The sequence below is a fragment of the Lutjanus erythropterus genome, chromosome 4 (genome assembly GCF_056507025.1).
Source record: "Lutjanus erythropterus isolate fLutEry1 chromosome 4, fLutEry1.hap2, whole genome shotgun sequence".
NCBI lineage: Eukaryota > Metazoa > Chordata > Actinopteri > Lutjaniformes > Lutjanidae > Lutjanus > Lutjanus erythropterus.
Genome location: NC_139320.1, coordinates 46,286,972 through 46,305,329, shown reverse-complemented (window position 1 = coordinate 46,305,329; position 18,358 = coordinate 46,286,972). Strand labels below are relative to the sequence as shown.

The 18,358-nt window shown below is 39.1% G+C and overlaps 1 protein-coding gene across 3 annotated transcripts in view; it reads left to right on the top strand.

Annotated features, from left to right (window-relative positions):
* LOC146329215 (leucine-rich repeat and fibronectin type III domain-containing protein 1-like protein) overlaps positions 1 to 18,358 on the top strand; it is a 295,854-nt gene that overhangs the window by 166,312 nt on the left and 111,184 nt on the right. For all 3 annotated transcript variants that reach the window (XM_084718151.1, XM_084718150.1, XM_084718149.1), the window contains exons 4-8: positions 1,747 to 1,898; positions 4,384 to 4,637; positions 4,737 to 4,980; positions 5,114 to 5,271; positions 6,435 to 6,815. In XM_084718151.1, coding sequence (XP_084574277.1) covers positions 1,747 to 1,898; positions 4,384 to 4,637; positions 4,737 to 4,980; positions 5,114 to 5,271; positions 6,435 to 6,815 — 1,189 coding nt within the window. The remainder of the gene's footprint in view (positions 1 to 1,746; positions 1,899 to 4,383; positions 4,638 to 4,736; positions 4,981 to 5,113; positions 5,272 to 6,434; positions 6,816 to 18,358) is intronic.

The following is an 18,358-nucleotide window of genomic DNA, read 5'->3' as shown; positions in this document are numbered from 1 at the left end:
TGTTTTTAGAATATTTTCACCACTTACTTTGCTGTCAGACAACCTTTTCTTGTACAAGTCAAATATTGCTGCCCCCACAGCAACCAAACTCCATAAGTGAAAATCAGTAATTTTACCTTGAGGAACATGGAAGATGCTGGTCTACCGTTGCATCAATCTCATAGTTTTTTTGTTTTATTGTGTTACTTTGGCACATCTGAATTATCTTTTTAACATGCTAAAGTAACACAATAACACAAACAGATTCCGGCAGTGGTAGACCAGCAACTGCCGTGTTGCGCAAGGTATAATGACTGATTTAACCTATGGATTTTGGTTGGTTTGGAGAGAGCATAATTTGGCTCATACATCGACAGTTTCCCATCAAAAAAGGTTGTCTGACGACAAAGTAAAGGGGTGAAAATATTCTAAATATAGCATACACTTAAAAAGGGTCGACCTAAAAAAAGTATATATCAATTAAAGTGGCTAAAATACCTTTTGTTGCTGACCCTATCCACAGCAGTAGATTGCTTAGCTTCCACACTGGTGCCCCTCTCTACTTCACCAACATGCCAACCAACATTTACTGCATCTATGTCAGTTCTATGCAGGCTTTGACGTAGGCCTGATGATACTGAGCAGCTGCAGCCGTGGCAACAATGTTTTGATGCTAAACAGTGAAACAGCAGCATAGTCACTGCAAAAGAATCAGCGATGAATTGACAGGTTAAATATATTGCCGGTATTCAAAGGACATATAATTTGTTGTTTTCACAGTTTTATAACAATGAAAACAAATGTTGGCTCATGTCACAGTTCTTTTTTTGTTGGTCTCTACATGAAAACAAGAGAGATTTCCCCTGAGTGTGGGTATTTCTTCTTAACTTTCTTCCTTTCAAACTTTTTTGTTTTGAGGTTCAGTCTAACAAATCTCATCCATGATTCATCTCCTCCTTATATCAAAGAGTTCTCTTGGATACTTTGAAATGTACTTATTTTTAAGAACTGAAGTGTTGCTTTATCCTTTTATTTTAATCTGGATTCCCATTAGCTCCCACCAAGGCAGCCACGTAATCTTTCCAGGCTTGACTTAAAAGAAATTCTGTTCCAAAGTTCTCCAAAACAAAAGGCACACACGCTAAAAAAAAAAAGCCTCCACTTCCACAGGGTCCAGAAAAATAATGTGATGCACCATTAACAATATCCCACAGCCGTAGTTATTTAAGTCACGCTGGTCACGTCCAAATCAACTTCAGTTTAGCACTACCCTGTGGCCCTGTACCCTGGGGGGGATGCTGGATCTGCTGTCACTGAGGATCTTCATGAATATTGCCAAATGGTTAATTTTTACAGGAATTAATAGTACTTTATATCACAGAGTCCAATGCTGGAAGCTAATTAGGCATTGACTATCTTAGCCATCAATCTAAATATAAAGCCCAGTGATTTTAATGCAACAGCAGTCAAATGGTTGTCTTGACAAGTGTGATCAGAGCAGTCTGTTCAGCAACATCGAGTGAAAGCTGATATATATAAATGTATCCTAACACATTTTTTCCTGTTTGTCTTGTACTTGTCTCCCCTGTCCATCTCAGAAAAAAAAAGATCTTACAAATCTGAGTCATCCACTTCTATGAAAGCACCTTACCTATTTAGTGCATGTGCATTTCCTTGCTTCTATTTTTTTCCTTAATATCCTACTTCTGTAATATATCTAGCCACTAAAGACTTAAATGATGGAGCCTGTCTTTGTGTTTATCGCAGCTGTCCGAAGAAAGGACTTTGCCAACATGACCAGCCTGCTACATCTGACCCTGTCCAGAAACACCATCAGTCAGATTCTCCCTTCAGCCTTCAGTGACCTGCGGCGACTGAGAGCACTCCACCTAGACTCTAATAGATTAACTGTGATCAAGGTAAAACTGATGGATGGATGCCTGAATGGATTAATGACAGTAAATGGGAATGAATACTCAGATGGATCATTGGACTTAAAAAAAACAGAATACTCAGAGCTACACAACTAAAGGATGGATGGGTTGTTAATGGATATACACAATTGAACAATAGATCGCAATGACAGAAACACACAGGAGGCGTTCATACCCACAGGTCTAGTTCCTGAATTGAATGTGGGGATCATACATTGTACAGTGGTCCAGTTTGTGTTCACAATACATTTTTTACAATTCATACAGTTATTTGGTAGAAGACAACAAATCTGTCCCGGTTTCTACCTGGATATCTGATATCATCGAACACCATCAGGTTCTGTTCATGACTTCAGAAGACTACACATATGAACATCTCGTAAGACAGATGACCTCAATCATGAGTTTGTACCCTGCCAGACCACATGTTGGTAGCAAATACGCTATTAGTTAGCCTGTCAACAAAACAGGAAGAGACAAGATGTTTTTAACCTATGAAATGACACATACAATGGTACACATCTGTAATGGCAGGGCTAGACACTAATATTTGGCCCGTAGAACACCAACCCCCTAAATTCAGTGGCTAAAGTACATTTTTGTGGCCCTTATGTAAGCATACATACATATCATACATAAAAATATAGAAAAAGCTATTTAGCATAACTTAATAAAGCTTCTTTTTCTTCTTTTTCCTTCTTTTTTTCCATGAATTGTGATGTGGTGTTTTCCAAAGCAGTGTTTCCCCTATAGTCCCCCAACAGAGGCACCCTGCCAACAGGACCCCCACACAGAAATTCAAGTTTGAGATTTTTTTTTTTTAATTCCATTATTTAATTTTTATTTTAATCAAAAGGGCCTATGACGTGTTCTTTTTATCAAATAAAAAAGCTAACTATAATTTGTGCAATTTCAGAGTCGGATGCGTTGCTATCGTTTCATTAAATTCATTACAATGCATTTCTCCTCTCCTCTGTGACGGACGGGTCTCCCCCGTTCTGGCTGGATTACTCTTTAAATTTCTTGTAAGGAGAGAGAGAAACGAAGCGATCAGAATGATGGGTGAGCTACAATGACTTAAAACAGGAGAGAGAGAGCGCTGCGATGCGCTGTTCATTCATAAACTTAACTATCTGTACTGTGAAGTTAATCTGAAGACAATCAAGTCAAGCAGCAATATTCAGCTCTACCTCCTGTATTGTCTACATTTTATAGACGTTACAGTTTTGATGAAAAATGCATTTGCATGTATAAAATAAAACAATGATAAGCTTTCCTCAGTACATCGGTCATCATTTCTGATGAACAACCGCCATAGTGTGACATCCCTGCGCAAGCGTAACATATCTGGTGCGATGAATCATGGCCCACTGTGATTGGTCCAGACCTCACATGTGATAATAGCCGAATAAATGTTGTCTTTTTGTCAAACGGAAACTTTTTTGTCTTAAGGGTTTATTAAAATGCTGATTTTAATAATTAAAAATAAAAGTTGAGAAAATATATGTTCTCCCAGTCATTTAAGGTGGGCCAGTTGTATAAGTGGGTGAGCCCACCCATAATGCCATGCCTGATGGATGGATGGATGGACAGATGCATAAATAAATAAATGACTGAATAAAATAAAAAAACAGTGTTCCATTGCTAAAATAAAAAAATGTGATCACAAATCAGTGTTAACTGTTTATTCAGGTCCAAATGTTCTGTAATCATGGTAATGGGGTCCTTTGGCGAGAGGGTCCTGCAAAGACCCCAACGACTGACCACACTCATTCCAGTCCAGGCACCCCCCCTCCCAAAGCAAAAAAGCTAGGGGAAATACTGCAAAGGCAATGTTTCAAATGAGAAATGAGCCAGACTTCTCAGCTAGTTGAGGTGATGGGCGGCACACAGAGCATCAACTCATGCTTCCAATGATGCCCTTTTGTATTTCTAGCTTTTCTTTAAGAATTGTTTTAACAGTTTGTGTAGGCTTACTAAACCCATTCTTCAATTGCCCAAACATATCCATAGCTAGCCTGCTGTTTGCCGTTTTCATAGAATGTTGAACTAAAGGGTGCAAAGGTGTTAAGTTGAGTTGATGAAGGCACACAGTGTGGGGATAAAACTTGGTAGCCACAAGGGGCCACCTACATGTAATGTTTGATGGCTATAGAGTAATTTTTTGTGGCCAGAGGCTATGACCACCTTGGGCTGGTCCAAATAATTTTCAGGCCAGAAATGAACTGCTCTATAGTTCACTTGACAATGGTCCAAGAACACCCCTTCAAGGTTGACCAGAGAGCGGTTGTTTGGTCCTCACCAGAACTTAAGTCCAGTATTCACACCAACCCAAGGGTTCGGTTCAACTAGACAAAACAAGGCCTGTGTGAACTTGCCCATAGAAAACACTAAAGTTGGTAGATACAGTACATTTATGATGATATTATTGTGATACTTCTTATAACATTTTCACCTTCTTGCCAACCAGGATGACCATTTCAAAGGCCTGACCAACCTCCGTCACCTGATCCTGGCCAACAACCAGCTCCACTCTATATCTCCCCATGCCTTCGATGACTTCCTGTCCACACTGGAGGACCTCGACCTCAGTTACAACAACCTCGCCCAAGTGCCCTGGGACACGATTGGGCGCCTTACCAATGTCAATACCCTAAATATGGATCATAATCTCATAGAAAACGTTCCCCAAGGGGTATTCACCAACCTACACAAGCTGGCCAGGTAAATAGATAGTTAAAAGAAAGGATGGGGGAATGAGGGGATGACAGCTTCTCTCCTCTTGTCCATCACTAACCTTCTCTCTACCCCGTTCTTTCACAGGCTAGATATGACGTCCAACAAGCTGAAAAAAATTCCCCCGGACCCGTTGTTCCTGAGAATCCCAGTTTATGCCAAGTCCAAAGGCTCCCCCCTGTCCTCACTGGTGTTAAGTTTTGGTGGCAACCCCCTTCACTGTAACTGTGAACTTCTGTGGTTGAGAAGACTGACCAGAGAAGATGACCTGGAGACATGCGCCTCTCCCCCTGACCTCAGTGCCAAGTACTTCTGGACAATACCTGAAGAGGTGACACTATGAGATTTTCATTTTCATCTTGAAATCATGAAATAAAGACATATGTTTGATCACTTAAATATGAAAGACAGTAATTTGGAAGCAAATGTGTTGGAAGTATAAAGTGTTCTTTTCTGCCTTTTAGGAGTTTATCTGTGACCCACCAGTTCTGACCCGTAAGTCCCCTCATACAGTGGCTATGGAAGGCCAGCCTGCCAGCCTGAAGTGTAAAGCGAATGGTGACCCAGAGCCTGAAGTCCACTGGATCAGCCCTGAAGGGCGACTCATATCTAATGGTTCCAGGTACTAAGGCTGTATTAAAATAGTCCTCAAATCTTTTTAACTATAGTAGAGTAGTTTTCTCCATACGCCTAGATTGTACAATTTCTGAAAACTCAAAGCAATATTTTAATCTAGGGATTATGACCTGTCCTCTGAGAGCACAATACCACCGTCAGTGGTGTCAAAAACCTGGCAACCCAGTTGGCAGGTGCTAGAAAGGGGTTGTTTGAATGTTCTTGCCTGTGCTGCTCCAGCTCAGTGCTATGTGCCAATGTGCAACCGAGTCAAAAAGACAGTTTGTCTCACATAATTTTTGTCTTGGCTGTGGTGGTAGGACGTAGGCAACATGACTCATGTGGGCCGGCTCTGAATCAGGATTAGAGGGTAGTTGTTGAGGTCACACCTTTATCACATTTCCATCTGGTAACCTAGTTGGCATATAATGTCAAATGTGTGGGTTTCTAGTTATGGCGTTGCATGTACAAAACAAGTTATAAACTCACTGATATTTTGAAATATGTCACAGCCCTTTAGTTCCTTTCTTACATGCCTTTAACACAATTTGACATTTTTGATCAGAAAAGAGAAGCTCATGAAGCATTGGTGGATTTTTGGCTAATGCTTATAATCATGGGGATGAAGCCCACAACCAATCAGCAACACAGCCCCTCAGCCTGGCAGTCACTGCATTGATTCTGGATAGAGTCTTGATGGATGCTAGTGGTGGAAGTTGGCATCAGAATCAGGTGCTGCAGGCAGCAAAGTACAGATGCTCCTAAATGGGTTGATAAAGAGGAACACTGATTAGCAATTGGCTCATGTGTGGGGGGCAGAGAGGGAGGGTTTACGTGATTGGATGGTGTGAAACAGAAGGGATGGTTCATAAATTTAAAATGACAGGAATGGTGGATAATTTCGCAACCAGAAGTGAATGTGTCTTGCTCCTTTCTTCATTGAAATAAATGGAGTGCTAAATGACCTAGCCCTTTTTTTAATATAATGTTCTGGCTATGCCAACCCAAGTTGCAGTCTGGAGAATTACAATTGGATCTCATCTGAGAGTCTAGGAGCCAGCAGATATGACTTAAGGGGGAAAAAATGAAAAATTAAGGAATAAAGAATGAAAATAAAAATCTTACTGCCTGAACTTTTGTGAAGCGCCCTGTATATGTGCTATTTTTCAGAACGTTGGTTTTCCCTAATGGAAGCCTGGAGATCAACGTAACATCCCTGAAGGATTCAGGAAACTTCACCTGCATTGCCTCTAACGCAGCGGGTGAATCCACAGGAAGGGTGGAGCTAGTTGTCACGGCGATGCCCCATCTGGCGAACAGCACAAGCCGCAGCCGAGACCCGTCCTCGGAACCTGCCCCCTCTGACATCCTAACATCCTCGAAGGTTGCGCTGCCTAACAACGAGACAAGAGGGGCAGACCGGAGGGTCTCACTGGTGGAGCTGACAGGAAACTCTGCCCTCATTAGGTGGAGCAGTCAGACTCCCACATCTGGAGTCAGGATGTTCCAGGTCCAGTACAACAGCTCTGGGGACGACACACTGGTTTACAGGTCTGTCTATCTACATTGCCAATTTATGATCTGTCTATTTGTGTGATTGAATTCATGGTAGCAGTTTCTAGGAGTCTTTAAAGCTGTTTGAGTAAAAGCCATTTCTGTGCCTGTATGTGTTTGTCACTGTGAGTGTGTGTGCGTGCAGTTGTGTGCGAGTTAATCAGGAGACATCAGCCGCTGCTATGAGCATGAGAGCAGATGATAGATGATACAAGTGGAGATTAGCCAGTCATCCAGTCGTAAAAGTCTAATCAACTGAAATGATAAAGACATCTGTAGTGGAGCAGAGCCATTGTCGGGCTCGCTGAATGCACGGAGGCCTGGGCCAAATGTGACGAGTGGAGCTGTTGAACAAGTTTTAATGCTAATGTCTGTCAGTTTGCTTCAATTCTGCAATGATGTGCTGATATTGTTGCCACATTCATTGCTGGTGTTTTCATTATGGCTCTATAAATACATTTTTTTTCATTTTTAGTTGGATTTATCTCAGATAAGACATTTTTGGACTCTTTATCGTTACTTTATCAGACATGACTGTTACATCATCTTGTAAATTAAATACTCTCAATGGAGAGAAGGGTCAAGCCATATTTTGTATCAAATTACACAAAAACTAGAAATTTTCTTTATTAGACAGTATTAAACCTCTTATTAGACTTCATTAGAGGGTAATTATGGACACATTACAACAGAACTATAAGCCTGATTAAGTCTGTGCAGTCGCCCATGGACAAAATATTCCTCTACCTGTATAATTTTGGCCTTTACTTGACAGAGCTGGTTCACATATTGTTTTAAAATAGGGAAGCAGCAGATGTGTGAATTCACTTTAGGTTACAGTACAGGTCTGTTGTTATGCATCCCTAATTAAACTCTAAGAAAGTCTAATAAGCATTTAACATCGGAAAGCAATACACTTTAGTTTACAGTACAGTTCCACTGTAATGTGTCCTTAATTACCATCTAATAAAGCCTAATAGTGTCCAACAGTGGGAAACAGAACACTTTAGTTTACAGGACAGTCCTGTTACAATGTGTCCCTAATTATCCTCTATGAAAGTCTAATAATGGTCAAATAAAATGTCTAATCCTGTCTAATAAAAAAACATGTTATTTCTAGTTTTGTCCAAATTAATACGGAGTACAGCTTGTTATATTTTATTAGTGCACTGTTGGGTGTATGGTGTAATTAGGGCATATCTGTGTTTGTTTAATATCTAATACAGAACATTTTATTCACATTTTTGCCCAATTTGATACAAAATATGGCTTGTTACATCTGTGTCACAAAGAAAGAATGAAGGTCTAGTTTAATAAATCCCTGAAACAAATAAGTACTTTGTGTGCACAACATGCTGCTGCACATGCATTGATAGTGGTGGGATTGCAGCCTTATAATGCTATCACTGTGATGAGCATCATTTAATGCACAGCTTTTGAGGTAGAGAGGTCACTTTGAGGTAAATCATGTTAGACTTTTGTTGACCTGTGTGTGAGACTGTGGAAAAAAAAACAAAAAAACAATGAAAGCCCTGGAAACAGTGTTGGCGAAATCTCCTGGAAAGCCTGGCTGAAGCCCTGTTTATTTTCAGTTCTGACGAGTTTTCGTATGTTGTGGAGTTGTCATGGCGACGGGTTAGGAAAACCCCCTAGATCTTGTCATGAGTGACAGGTGGCTTCAATACTATCACAGACGAGCACCGCGGGCGGCGTATTTATTTGATTATTTCAGAGGTGCAAATGAAATGGCCAAATATATCACACTCTGTGCGTAATTACAGGAGTAAATCACAAGTGTCTTCAAATCAAAACTGTCTGACCGAATGTTCTGATAACCAATTTAGCTCTTGGCCTTTTTTTCACTCTTGATCAGCAGCTGAAATTGTCTCTTGGGAAAAATAAAATCATTCTTGAAAGACGACCCTGTGATAGGATATGTCAAGTCCGTCCATCTTGACAGGAGAATCACACAGTTCCTGTTAATTTTTGCGAACAGTCGACACTTGCGAGATACGGAAATGGGGGTCTCTGCTGAAAAAGTGATTATGATGTTATTTCTAAGCCAGAGAGGACACTTGTTTATTCAGGCGGTTCAGCTAACTGTGGGAGACAAGCAGCTTCTTACAATTCCAAGCATGGCAACCGTTCTCCCGCATAGCAACCGTCCATCTACACCTGCCCGATCAAGGTTGGATGCACTTAGTTTCTCTGCAGGTACAAAATACACTCCTTACTGGTGTAGGTGTATGTAGATATGTATCTTAGTTTGAGCCTCACATTATCAAGCAGATTGTCTGAACATTTACACTACTAATTAAGCTGTATGTCTCAGACCTTGAATGGACTCCCACATAAGTCGCAGCATTCATTACATAACATAAGGGCTATTTACATTTGCAGTCATACATACACATGCACAAATACTCAGATTATAGAGACAAATCTTGCTGCTTTGTCTCCTTATGCATTGTTTTTCTTTGTCTGCCTCATATTTAACTTTTGCAAGGAATTTTTGCAATGGAACAAGCAACTTCTTAAAGCTTGTCACATGACTTTTACTCAAGTTAGACTTGAGTCACAAATTTGATGACTTTAGACTCAAGAACAAAAAGTCTTGCAACTCAGCTTGGATTTTAAAGGAGGAATCTGTTTTCCCTCCTGCATCCAGTGCTGTCACTGGTTTAAAGGGAGAACAACACACTTTCAGCTTGGCTCTACCTCTTAGTAACCAGGGGGTTTGCTAAATTAATATTTTTTTCACCTAACACCATGTTTTGCACAACAAAATAATAACTATAGGCTAGGGTGGTGATAACACAGTAACATGGGTGTGGGAATCACGAGATCATGCAATGCATCCTGGTTCTTGTTGGCATTGCTGCACTGCTCCGTAAGCAGGAAAATTGAGTTTACATACTCAGTATAGCAGCTTCAGCTGACTACATTTATCATCAACACTGACTGGACATTGGCATGAACAGTTCCCAATTTGTCCTTTTAACACCAGTGACTCATGATTTCACTTGGAGTTAAAAGTGTGCCACAAATCAGTTTATGTCCCTTCTAACACTCTTCATTCCCAGCAAGTGCACACTTGATTCCCAGCAAACCCAATATCTACGTGTGCACAAAGCCTGACGTCAGCTTAACAGATAAATCATTTTGTAAGTTTGGCTGGAAACTCACCGTTACATTGTAACTTGTTTAGGATGCAAAAGTTTGGGACTCGGGACTCGACTTGAGACTTGCCAGTCTTGACTTGGGGCTTGAGTGCGCAGACTTGAGACTTTCTTGTGACTTGATCTTACCCCTTGCCACATATTCTTCTGTTGTATTTCTGCTGGGGATGATAATGATTAACGGATCACTGATTAACCCATCGTTGAGAATTTGATTGATCGAGTGAACTTTAATCAATCTAAAAGCAAGGTACAAGCAATTTTTTTCTGTTATTCTATTGATGATTTAGCAATTAATTGATCGTGAATGTTACCAATGGTTGATTAAGGAAAGTGTTTATAATTTACAGCCCTAAATTCTGCTTCAGGACTGTTAACTTTAACATTAAACCTAACCATCTGAGTCATTAAATTAACCAGGCCAACTTTAAGGTTGGAGGTCACAAAAAAAAACAACTGTGACGGAGTAATTTTAGATTAATTAAAATTTATTTAAAATTACTCTATTATTAAAAAGAAAAACCCTCATGGTTATCCTTCTTTCCTTCTCCGGTTCCGTAGTGCGACTAAGGGTGCACACTTGGTAGTTTTACTTCCATTTAGGCATACATTCACACAGTCATTGTATCACTTACCAGAAGAAGTAGAAGTGTGCTGTATATTCATCCTGCTGTCTCCTCCTGTGTTTTTATATGAACACTAAGCCTCATGGGAGGGGCAGCTGGTTTAAAGGGGGCTGCTTTGGCCCTGGATGAGTCAGTCTTGTCTCGGTTACAGAGAAGGTAACATCTGCTTGACCTGCAGACTGTGTGCTCAAGTCTTTTTTTTTTCCCTTGAAAAAGTATATGAGTTATTGAAGATCTCTTTTTGCGACATTTTGAAATTTTGTGAACAATATTTTCTTTCGCCTGTTATTTTCATCCTTTTTTTTTTTTTTTGTAAATATCACTGTACGCACCTTGGGAGCCCGGCATAATAAATCACATCATATATCATCCCATCATAATATTTTTTTCCAACTATGCCTGTGTGTTTCTAGTTCTGAGGAGTTCCAAGTAGAATACCAACAAGAACATGATCAACACAATCTTTATGTGACTATTTTAAGAGGTAAAGCGGGTTCAGGTAAACTGACAGATATGGAGCAGCAAATTTGAATAGTATGACTGAAAAAACACATGAACATGTGAGCTCTGTCGCTTGATCTTAATCCTAAATGCCTTGCCTATATCACTGAGTGATCCAACATGCTGTCTAATCCACATGCACTACTTTTACTGTTTACATGTTGAGACAATAAGCAGGCTGGTAGGTAGAGGGTTCACATTAAAGACCTCGCATTTATGAGTAGTTTAATTGTACTATGTAAACAAACATATCAGTTCTTCATTACTGCTTACAGTTTGCATGAAAACATATTTGTGCCTGAATTATCTCATGTTGCATTATTTATTAATCTTACTTAATCACATAAGATCATGGCTGAATCACGACTGATACCCTTCATGGCATCGTCAGATTAACATCCATTAGAAAGCACCGTCACTGCAGCAGCTCTGCTCTGAGTGAAAAGGGGAAAATAAATAAATAAAACAGACCCGGCCGTGTCTGTGTGCATGCAGTTCCTCTCTTCTGTCTTTCTTTGGTCAATATCCATTAGGAGGGGTGAGGCACAATGCCACGAAGAGAGAGGAGGTGAGGGAGGAGACGGAGGGGAGAGGGCACAAAGAGCTGAGGAGCAGAGAGGTCACGGAATAAGGAAAGAGAAAACAATATGTAGGCGCCGCGAGGAGAGGCCATCTGAGTTTAACAGATTTATTTATCTCTGTTGGCTATTTCTGTTGTTTTTGACAAGCAGCATATCTTTGGAACTCAGCCACGTCAATCTCTTTGAAGCTTCATCAATCCTACTGGATGGGATTGATAGAAAAATAGAACCAAAGCGTGTTCCCTCCATGTACTTAGATTGTAGGAAGGATGCTTGGTAACACAAGTACTGCTGAGGACCTCTACATGTGCATTAGAGTGGTTGCTATAATACCAGTGTTGATATATAGCTACTGTATATAGCTATATACAGCTATATAGATATATAGCTGATGACCACGGAGGTTTTTGCCAGTTTTTATTTTGAAGCAGCATTTCGACAGATGAATTTCAATGTAAAAAAAAAAAAAGAAGAAGAGAAAAAACAAGAGAGAACTCAAATAATCAAAGTAACTCACTACTGTAGATTTTTGAGCCCAACTCAAACTCTTTTTTCCCCAACCTATAACCTCAAAGAAAACTGTATTGTACCAAAAATTGTTCACAGTGAGCTGTGAACCTTATTTGATATTATTTGGGTGTTCGAAAATTAAATGGTTTATTTGAAAATATGAAAATATTACCCATTATTCAATTTTATTTAAATGAATTAACTCAATAATTCATGAAATTCAATTGTTTTGGGTTTGTGCAACTCTGAAGAAGAAAAGTAAGTTATCTTAACAAAAGATTAGTAGTTGGTTAAACTTTTTTAAAACTTAATTTGGCTTGAAATTCTGAGTATTCTCAACCTTTTCATTTTTACATTGTATACGATTTGGTCATCAGTTTTCTGCATTTCAACCTTCGATGCAGATCGAAACATGAAATGTCGATCCCCTTTGGACAACTTTGAAACCGAAATAATATACGCATATCACAAACACGTTTTGATGGTTTTATCTCTTATGACCCCCACCCCCCATCTATCCTGCTGAGTGGTATGGACCACATGGCCTGTGACACTTTTGTCTGGTCAGTCAATGTGTAGAGCATAGGTCTGTAACTCTTTATCACAGGTTAGTTAATAATGTTACTAAAATATCAATGTTTCAATACATATTGACTTTGAATCTTTAAAACAGTTTCGATGCACCAGGACCAGCTGAGCTGCCAGTGACAGAAGAGATCCTGCCAGTGGGCTGTGAAGGTTGGGAGTGTTGGAGAGCCGGCTGATAGCAGCGTTAACTAAAAGCCTTTAAAGTTAAGGGTTGTAAAATGAGATTGTCATCTCTGTGTTACTGTGTGAATACTAAACATCAGCTGTTGCTGTAATATACTGAAACCACATTAACCGTGTGCTCACAGTAATTCAGGGCCGGTTAGCTTGGCTTGCCAATTTGCTTGACTCTTAGCGATATTAAACAAGTCTTTAGCAACATGACTGCTGTACAGTGAACACTCTTAATATTGACTAGACAGAAGAGTATATGGTAATGGTGTAATACAATTTACATCATATACTCAAAGCAAAAGCTCATAGCTTGTTATGAATGAATAAAGAAGGAAACCGGAACAAAATTTCAAAATAAAGGTCTGTTAACATAAATGTCAGAAATGTGAAGCATTCACAACATAAAATATTTTGTTTCTAATGGCAGGGATTATACTGATAAATTCAGTATTAATGAAAGTCTGCATTTTAGGGTTAGGGCTGTGTCATTTTTGCCCTGTGGTATCGAATATAGTATTAAATATTGATATTTTTCAGGTATTATATCAAATTAAGAAATTCTAGAAATTAATTAATGTGTGCCGATTGTGTCTGTAGATCAAAATAAATCAGCAAAGAATCTTAACTATGTTGTAACTGGAGTTTTTACTGTGGGAAAATATTTCTCTACCATAAAGCGGCTGCTTTTAGAATGGAGTTTGGTCATGCAAGACCATGAGGAGCAGAAGATATTTTAACGTTAATAATTCACATGAATGGAGCTGGCCTGCCCTAATGAACCTGGTAAACACCATAAAATAATGTAAAGTCTGGCTAAAACCAAACTGTTTTCTTCTTCTCTTGGTTTTCTTGGCTCTTTTAGTAAAAATTCATGTAAACCCAAACACAAACTGCCTGAGCAGATAAAACCCTTGACTTGAAACATGATTTTGAAGCACATTTTGAAGCATACTGTAATTTTTTATCTAATAACATTAAAGGGGTCATTGTAATTATTACCAGGATTTATTTATCTTCGTCACACTGTATTTTAATCTGATCAGAAAACCATTTCAATTAATTTTTTGGGTGTTCCTGGCACATAGGATTCATTCTAAACTGCTACATTTTTTTTTCTTTTTTTCCCCCCATGGAGTAAATTACTCTAGCCAGAGCATCCAGATCCCAGCATCTTCTGATCTATACTGTGCCCTTGGTGTCCTTTTTATTTAACTTCTATTTAAGCAGGCAGCTCAATTTAGAACCACTTCCATTTTAGAAAGACAACCAATAGTCCAGAGATTTTCTGAGGAGTTCAGCACAGAGAGGTCTCTCTGACGCAGTCTCAAAACCCCCTGACTACTTACGATCAATGCCATTATAGCTCCGAGTGTGTGTGAGTGTGTGCGTGCGTACACTGGTGTGTATGCGCCTTGGAGAGCATCGGTCGGCAGCGTATTAGTTAACCCTGTATCTGAGACATGCTCTTCAAACCCCCTGACTAATATAATCAATGACTATTGAAGCGTGTGTTGGTGTGCGTGTGTTCATGCGTCATGAGTGTGTATGTGTGTGTGTGCTGGCCCAGCTGGCAGCTGTGTATTAGCCATCACTGGTAACAGACCTCAGCAGGAAGCTTCTCTGAGTGTCTCCAGTGTCATTGGTTGTGTGTGTGTGTGTTATAAAGTATGACTACACAGCGACCCCCATATCTCTTCTGTACTTTAAACACACCTATGCCAGGTACAAAATATTAGTTTTACTTTATTTCACTTTATTTTTATGTTTGTCAACCATTTCTTAGAAATTACTGTCATTTTATGACTTTTAGTAAATTGCAAATGCCTGTCAGAAGCTTGTTGGAAAGGGGGTTAAATAATGCTCCAGAATTAAAATCTATATTTTGGTGACTTCATGCTAATCCCATTCAACCTGGGCAAAAAACATGCATTTTGTTAAATGAGCTATTTTCTAGAAATTCTAAAAATGCTGTATTCAAATCTTCCTGCATACTGGGATCCCTAAACAGTATTGCATGAATTGTATCGACTGTAAAGCTGAGACTCAATGATCCCAGTTGTATCCATGTGTTCTGATGTTTAGTGCCAATATTAGCACATTGTAATGAGACCTTTTTTTGAAACTTGAACATGAAAGCAGTTACTTGTTGGAATTAAATTCAGTTTCTGGGGGCGATCTAATCAGCTCAATGCCAAAAGATTAGCCACAACTTCCACTGGGACGTGCAGGTTCAGATCTATGAATAGGCAACATCAAGTGTAAATAATTCAAAATTTCAGCTTTTGTGACTTTGTCCAAAATTTTAGATTTCTGTATCTATTATCATAAAGCAGCTTGTAATAAATAACTATTTTAAATAGAGAAGTTTCAACTTTTTGTTCCCATTTATGGTTTCCCAATTAAAGGCATGATATGCAAGATTTTTCTAAAAAAAGCACTGCATAGAAATGATCCTTCTCAATCATCTTCATTACCAGAAGTGTGTGTTGGTGGGCGTATCTGCAGAGATGCTGCCCTCTGCCTGTTTATCTCATTATTTTTGCTGTGCTCAGAACACTTTACCAACCCAAAATGTCACTTATTTGCCATCCTGGGGATGAGACACATCTTCCTGGTGCATTTATGAAACGTTTGGACAAATACGACTTCAAGTTTATACAGTTAGGCGAACCCAGGACACTCAGCTACAATGCCATTACACTATTACATGCATCTTAAAGAAAAGTGAGACTTAAATACACAAAGATTATCCAAACCTTTGCAAATCTCCACTGGTTTCATCTGGCAGTTGCGGTGGCATTGCAGTAGGTGCTTCACCATCTGTTGCATGGCAGGGATCTCTACTCTACTGGGTGGACTCTTCTAGTTTGGTCATTTTGTGCATTTATTAAATAATGATAGTGGATAAATAACAGAAAATGAGGCAGAGTCATCAAAAGCTGGATTGAACCCACTTGGTTAAAGTTAGGGAAAGATGGCGGCCTCAGTTAAACACAGCAAAAGTCAAAAGGGACAAAAGGGACAACACACCTGAACTGTTTTCTCGCCTGAACAGTACCACACGTGGGAGGGATGTGAATCCCTCTCACCGGTGTCTGAATTCTGTGTTTTGTCCATCCACTGTGTGCAACCTCACAGGACTACCAGGCGTAGCATTGTAGTACTTCCTACACATATTGCCAGGCGGCAGTTATATTTACTTGCAAAATGTAATTGGAAAAACAAATCAGTAGAGGAGAGAGGGCTTTATTGGCACTGCTTACCCCGAACTATTAAGTATGTGTTTGTTTTGTCGTTGCCAATAAGAATTTACAGCATAGAGGAAGCCCGTTTGAAGATAATATATAAATAGAAATGTGAGGGCATGAATTTATGTAAGTGGCATGTTCTTTCTCCCCTGTTGTTTCTTTTTCCATCAGTGCCAAACTGAAACTAAACAATGAGCTCTGCTGGCTGGTGGAGGGGTTCCGGTTGTATGAATTAAAGTGCGGGTTGTTTGGCTACCGTAGAAAAGGCACCAATTACAAGTTTGTTTCTGAAATTGTGTCCACTGGGGCAGCAGGCAGTTGAGGTCATAATCCTCGTCCACTTTTCACCGACATTTTCTTTACTCTGACACGTTTCTTTACTCTTTTTTTACGGTGCTGGTAAGACTCAAAAATCAGACAGTGGAACTGATAAAGCCTCTTAGGACTGACATAGCAGGGCTCACCACAATCACTTGCCCTGGGCAAGTGATGCCATTTCGGGCCACTAAATCTGGTAACTCACTTGCCTGACTTGGCAAGTTGTTAAAAAGAATAAAACTTTTTAACTATTTAACTAAACTTTTTTCATTCAAAAATGGCAGAAAATTGTTTGTTGTTTTCAACCTCTTAGACATGGAGATTTTCCATTTTCTTCATTTATTATAATATTAAACTGAATATTTTTGGATTTTAGACTGATAAAACAGGACATTGAAAGACACCTTGAACTTTCAAAAATTGAGATGGACATTTCTTACTATTTTCTGACATTTCATGGACATCGAAGCCCTTCTTTTTGTCATTGTTGTTTTTTGATAACCACTAATAAATAAAACAATTTGACGAGTAGATTTCTGACCCACTTTCCCAGCTGGGCAAGAGAAAAAAAAACATTATCACTGAACCCTGCTTAGTGAAACTTTTGGTTCTACCACTGTGCACCGGATAGTTTCATTTTGCTTGAAAATTTTACTGTCAGGATAAATGAGATAAATTCACAGACAAGTTTCTTCTCAACTTGATTCATTCTCATTAAACTTCCCTTTTATGTTTTTTCTTCTTTCAGTTACGTCATATTCCCTGCCATTCTCTCACTAATTGCCCTCGGCGATCATTGGTGTATTTTGAGGTTTTTGAAGATGTGTCACTGTTATTTAATGTATGTGTTTCTTAATGAATGGGCCTTTTCAGGAGAGACAGTGCCTGTGCTTTTTGTTCTGTTCTGACACATTTATAGAGGGAGGGAACATAATAATTTCCTGATTAAAATGGATTTCTTATTTTCCACTAAAGCTACACTGGTGATTGTGTAACGGAGGGCTGTCAAACTGGGAGCCATGAGTGAATGACAGACAAAAAGACGGTTATACAGTATATCATTCATAATTTGCCTCATGTGAAGCAGAAAGTGGAGGACTCTTTCTCCCACACTGTAAAAAAAAATACACGATTTTAACATTACAAAGTAAGCATCCAGGCTGCCTTAAAATTTTAATTGGTTGAATTTGAAAAGTCAAGTTGAGGTGATTTGTACTGATTCAAAACAAATAAACTTTTCAAGTCCAATAAAAGCGGTAAAAAAAGAACGGTACAAACAAGTCTGATTTCCTTTTTAATGTTCTCAGTTTGAGGAGTCCATTTTTCATTTCACACAAAGAACTTCAGCTGCTTCTGTTGGAGCTATCCTGTCTAGCATTGGCACAAAGACAATATGTTTAGTCAACTCATTATTTCAAGTTGAAAGACTTCAAGTTTAAAAAAAAACTTTAAGAAACTTTGAGAAAATAAATGCTATGACTTTTAACTTTAATTTACTTGAATAACTAAAACATATATTTATGTTAAGTTAATGAGAAAAGATAAGTTCATTCCACTTATTTCCTGTATGTTTTTTCAGAGCATGATGTTTAATTCATTACGTTCAGCATGTAGTTATTTATTCTTCTGTCATGTCGATTCATGCTGCTGGTTCAGCTTTTGTGACAAGCGACAATTCGGCATTAAACATACTGATCTGTTATCACTCAGAGGTCAAGAAGGATCAATAACTTAGAGCAGATTCCGCCGCAGGCCTCACCCGAGATACCACATTATCCAGCCAAACAAGCCTGGCGTCCGCTTTGGCTCACACTC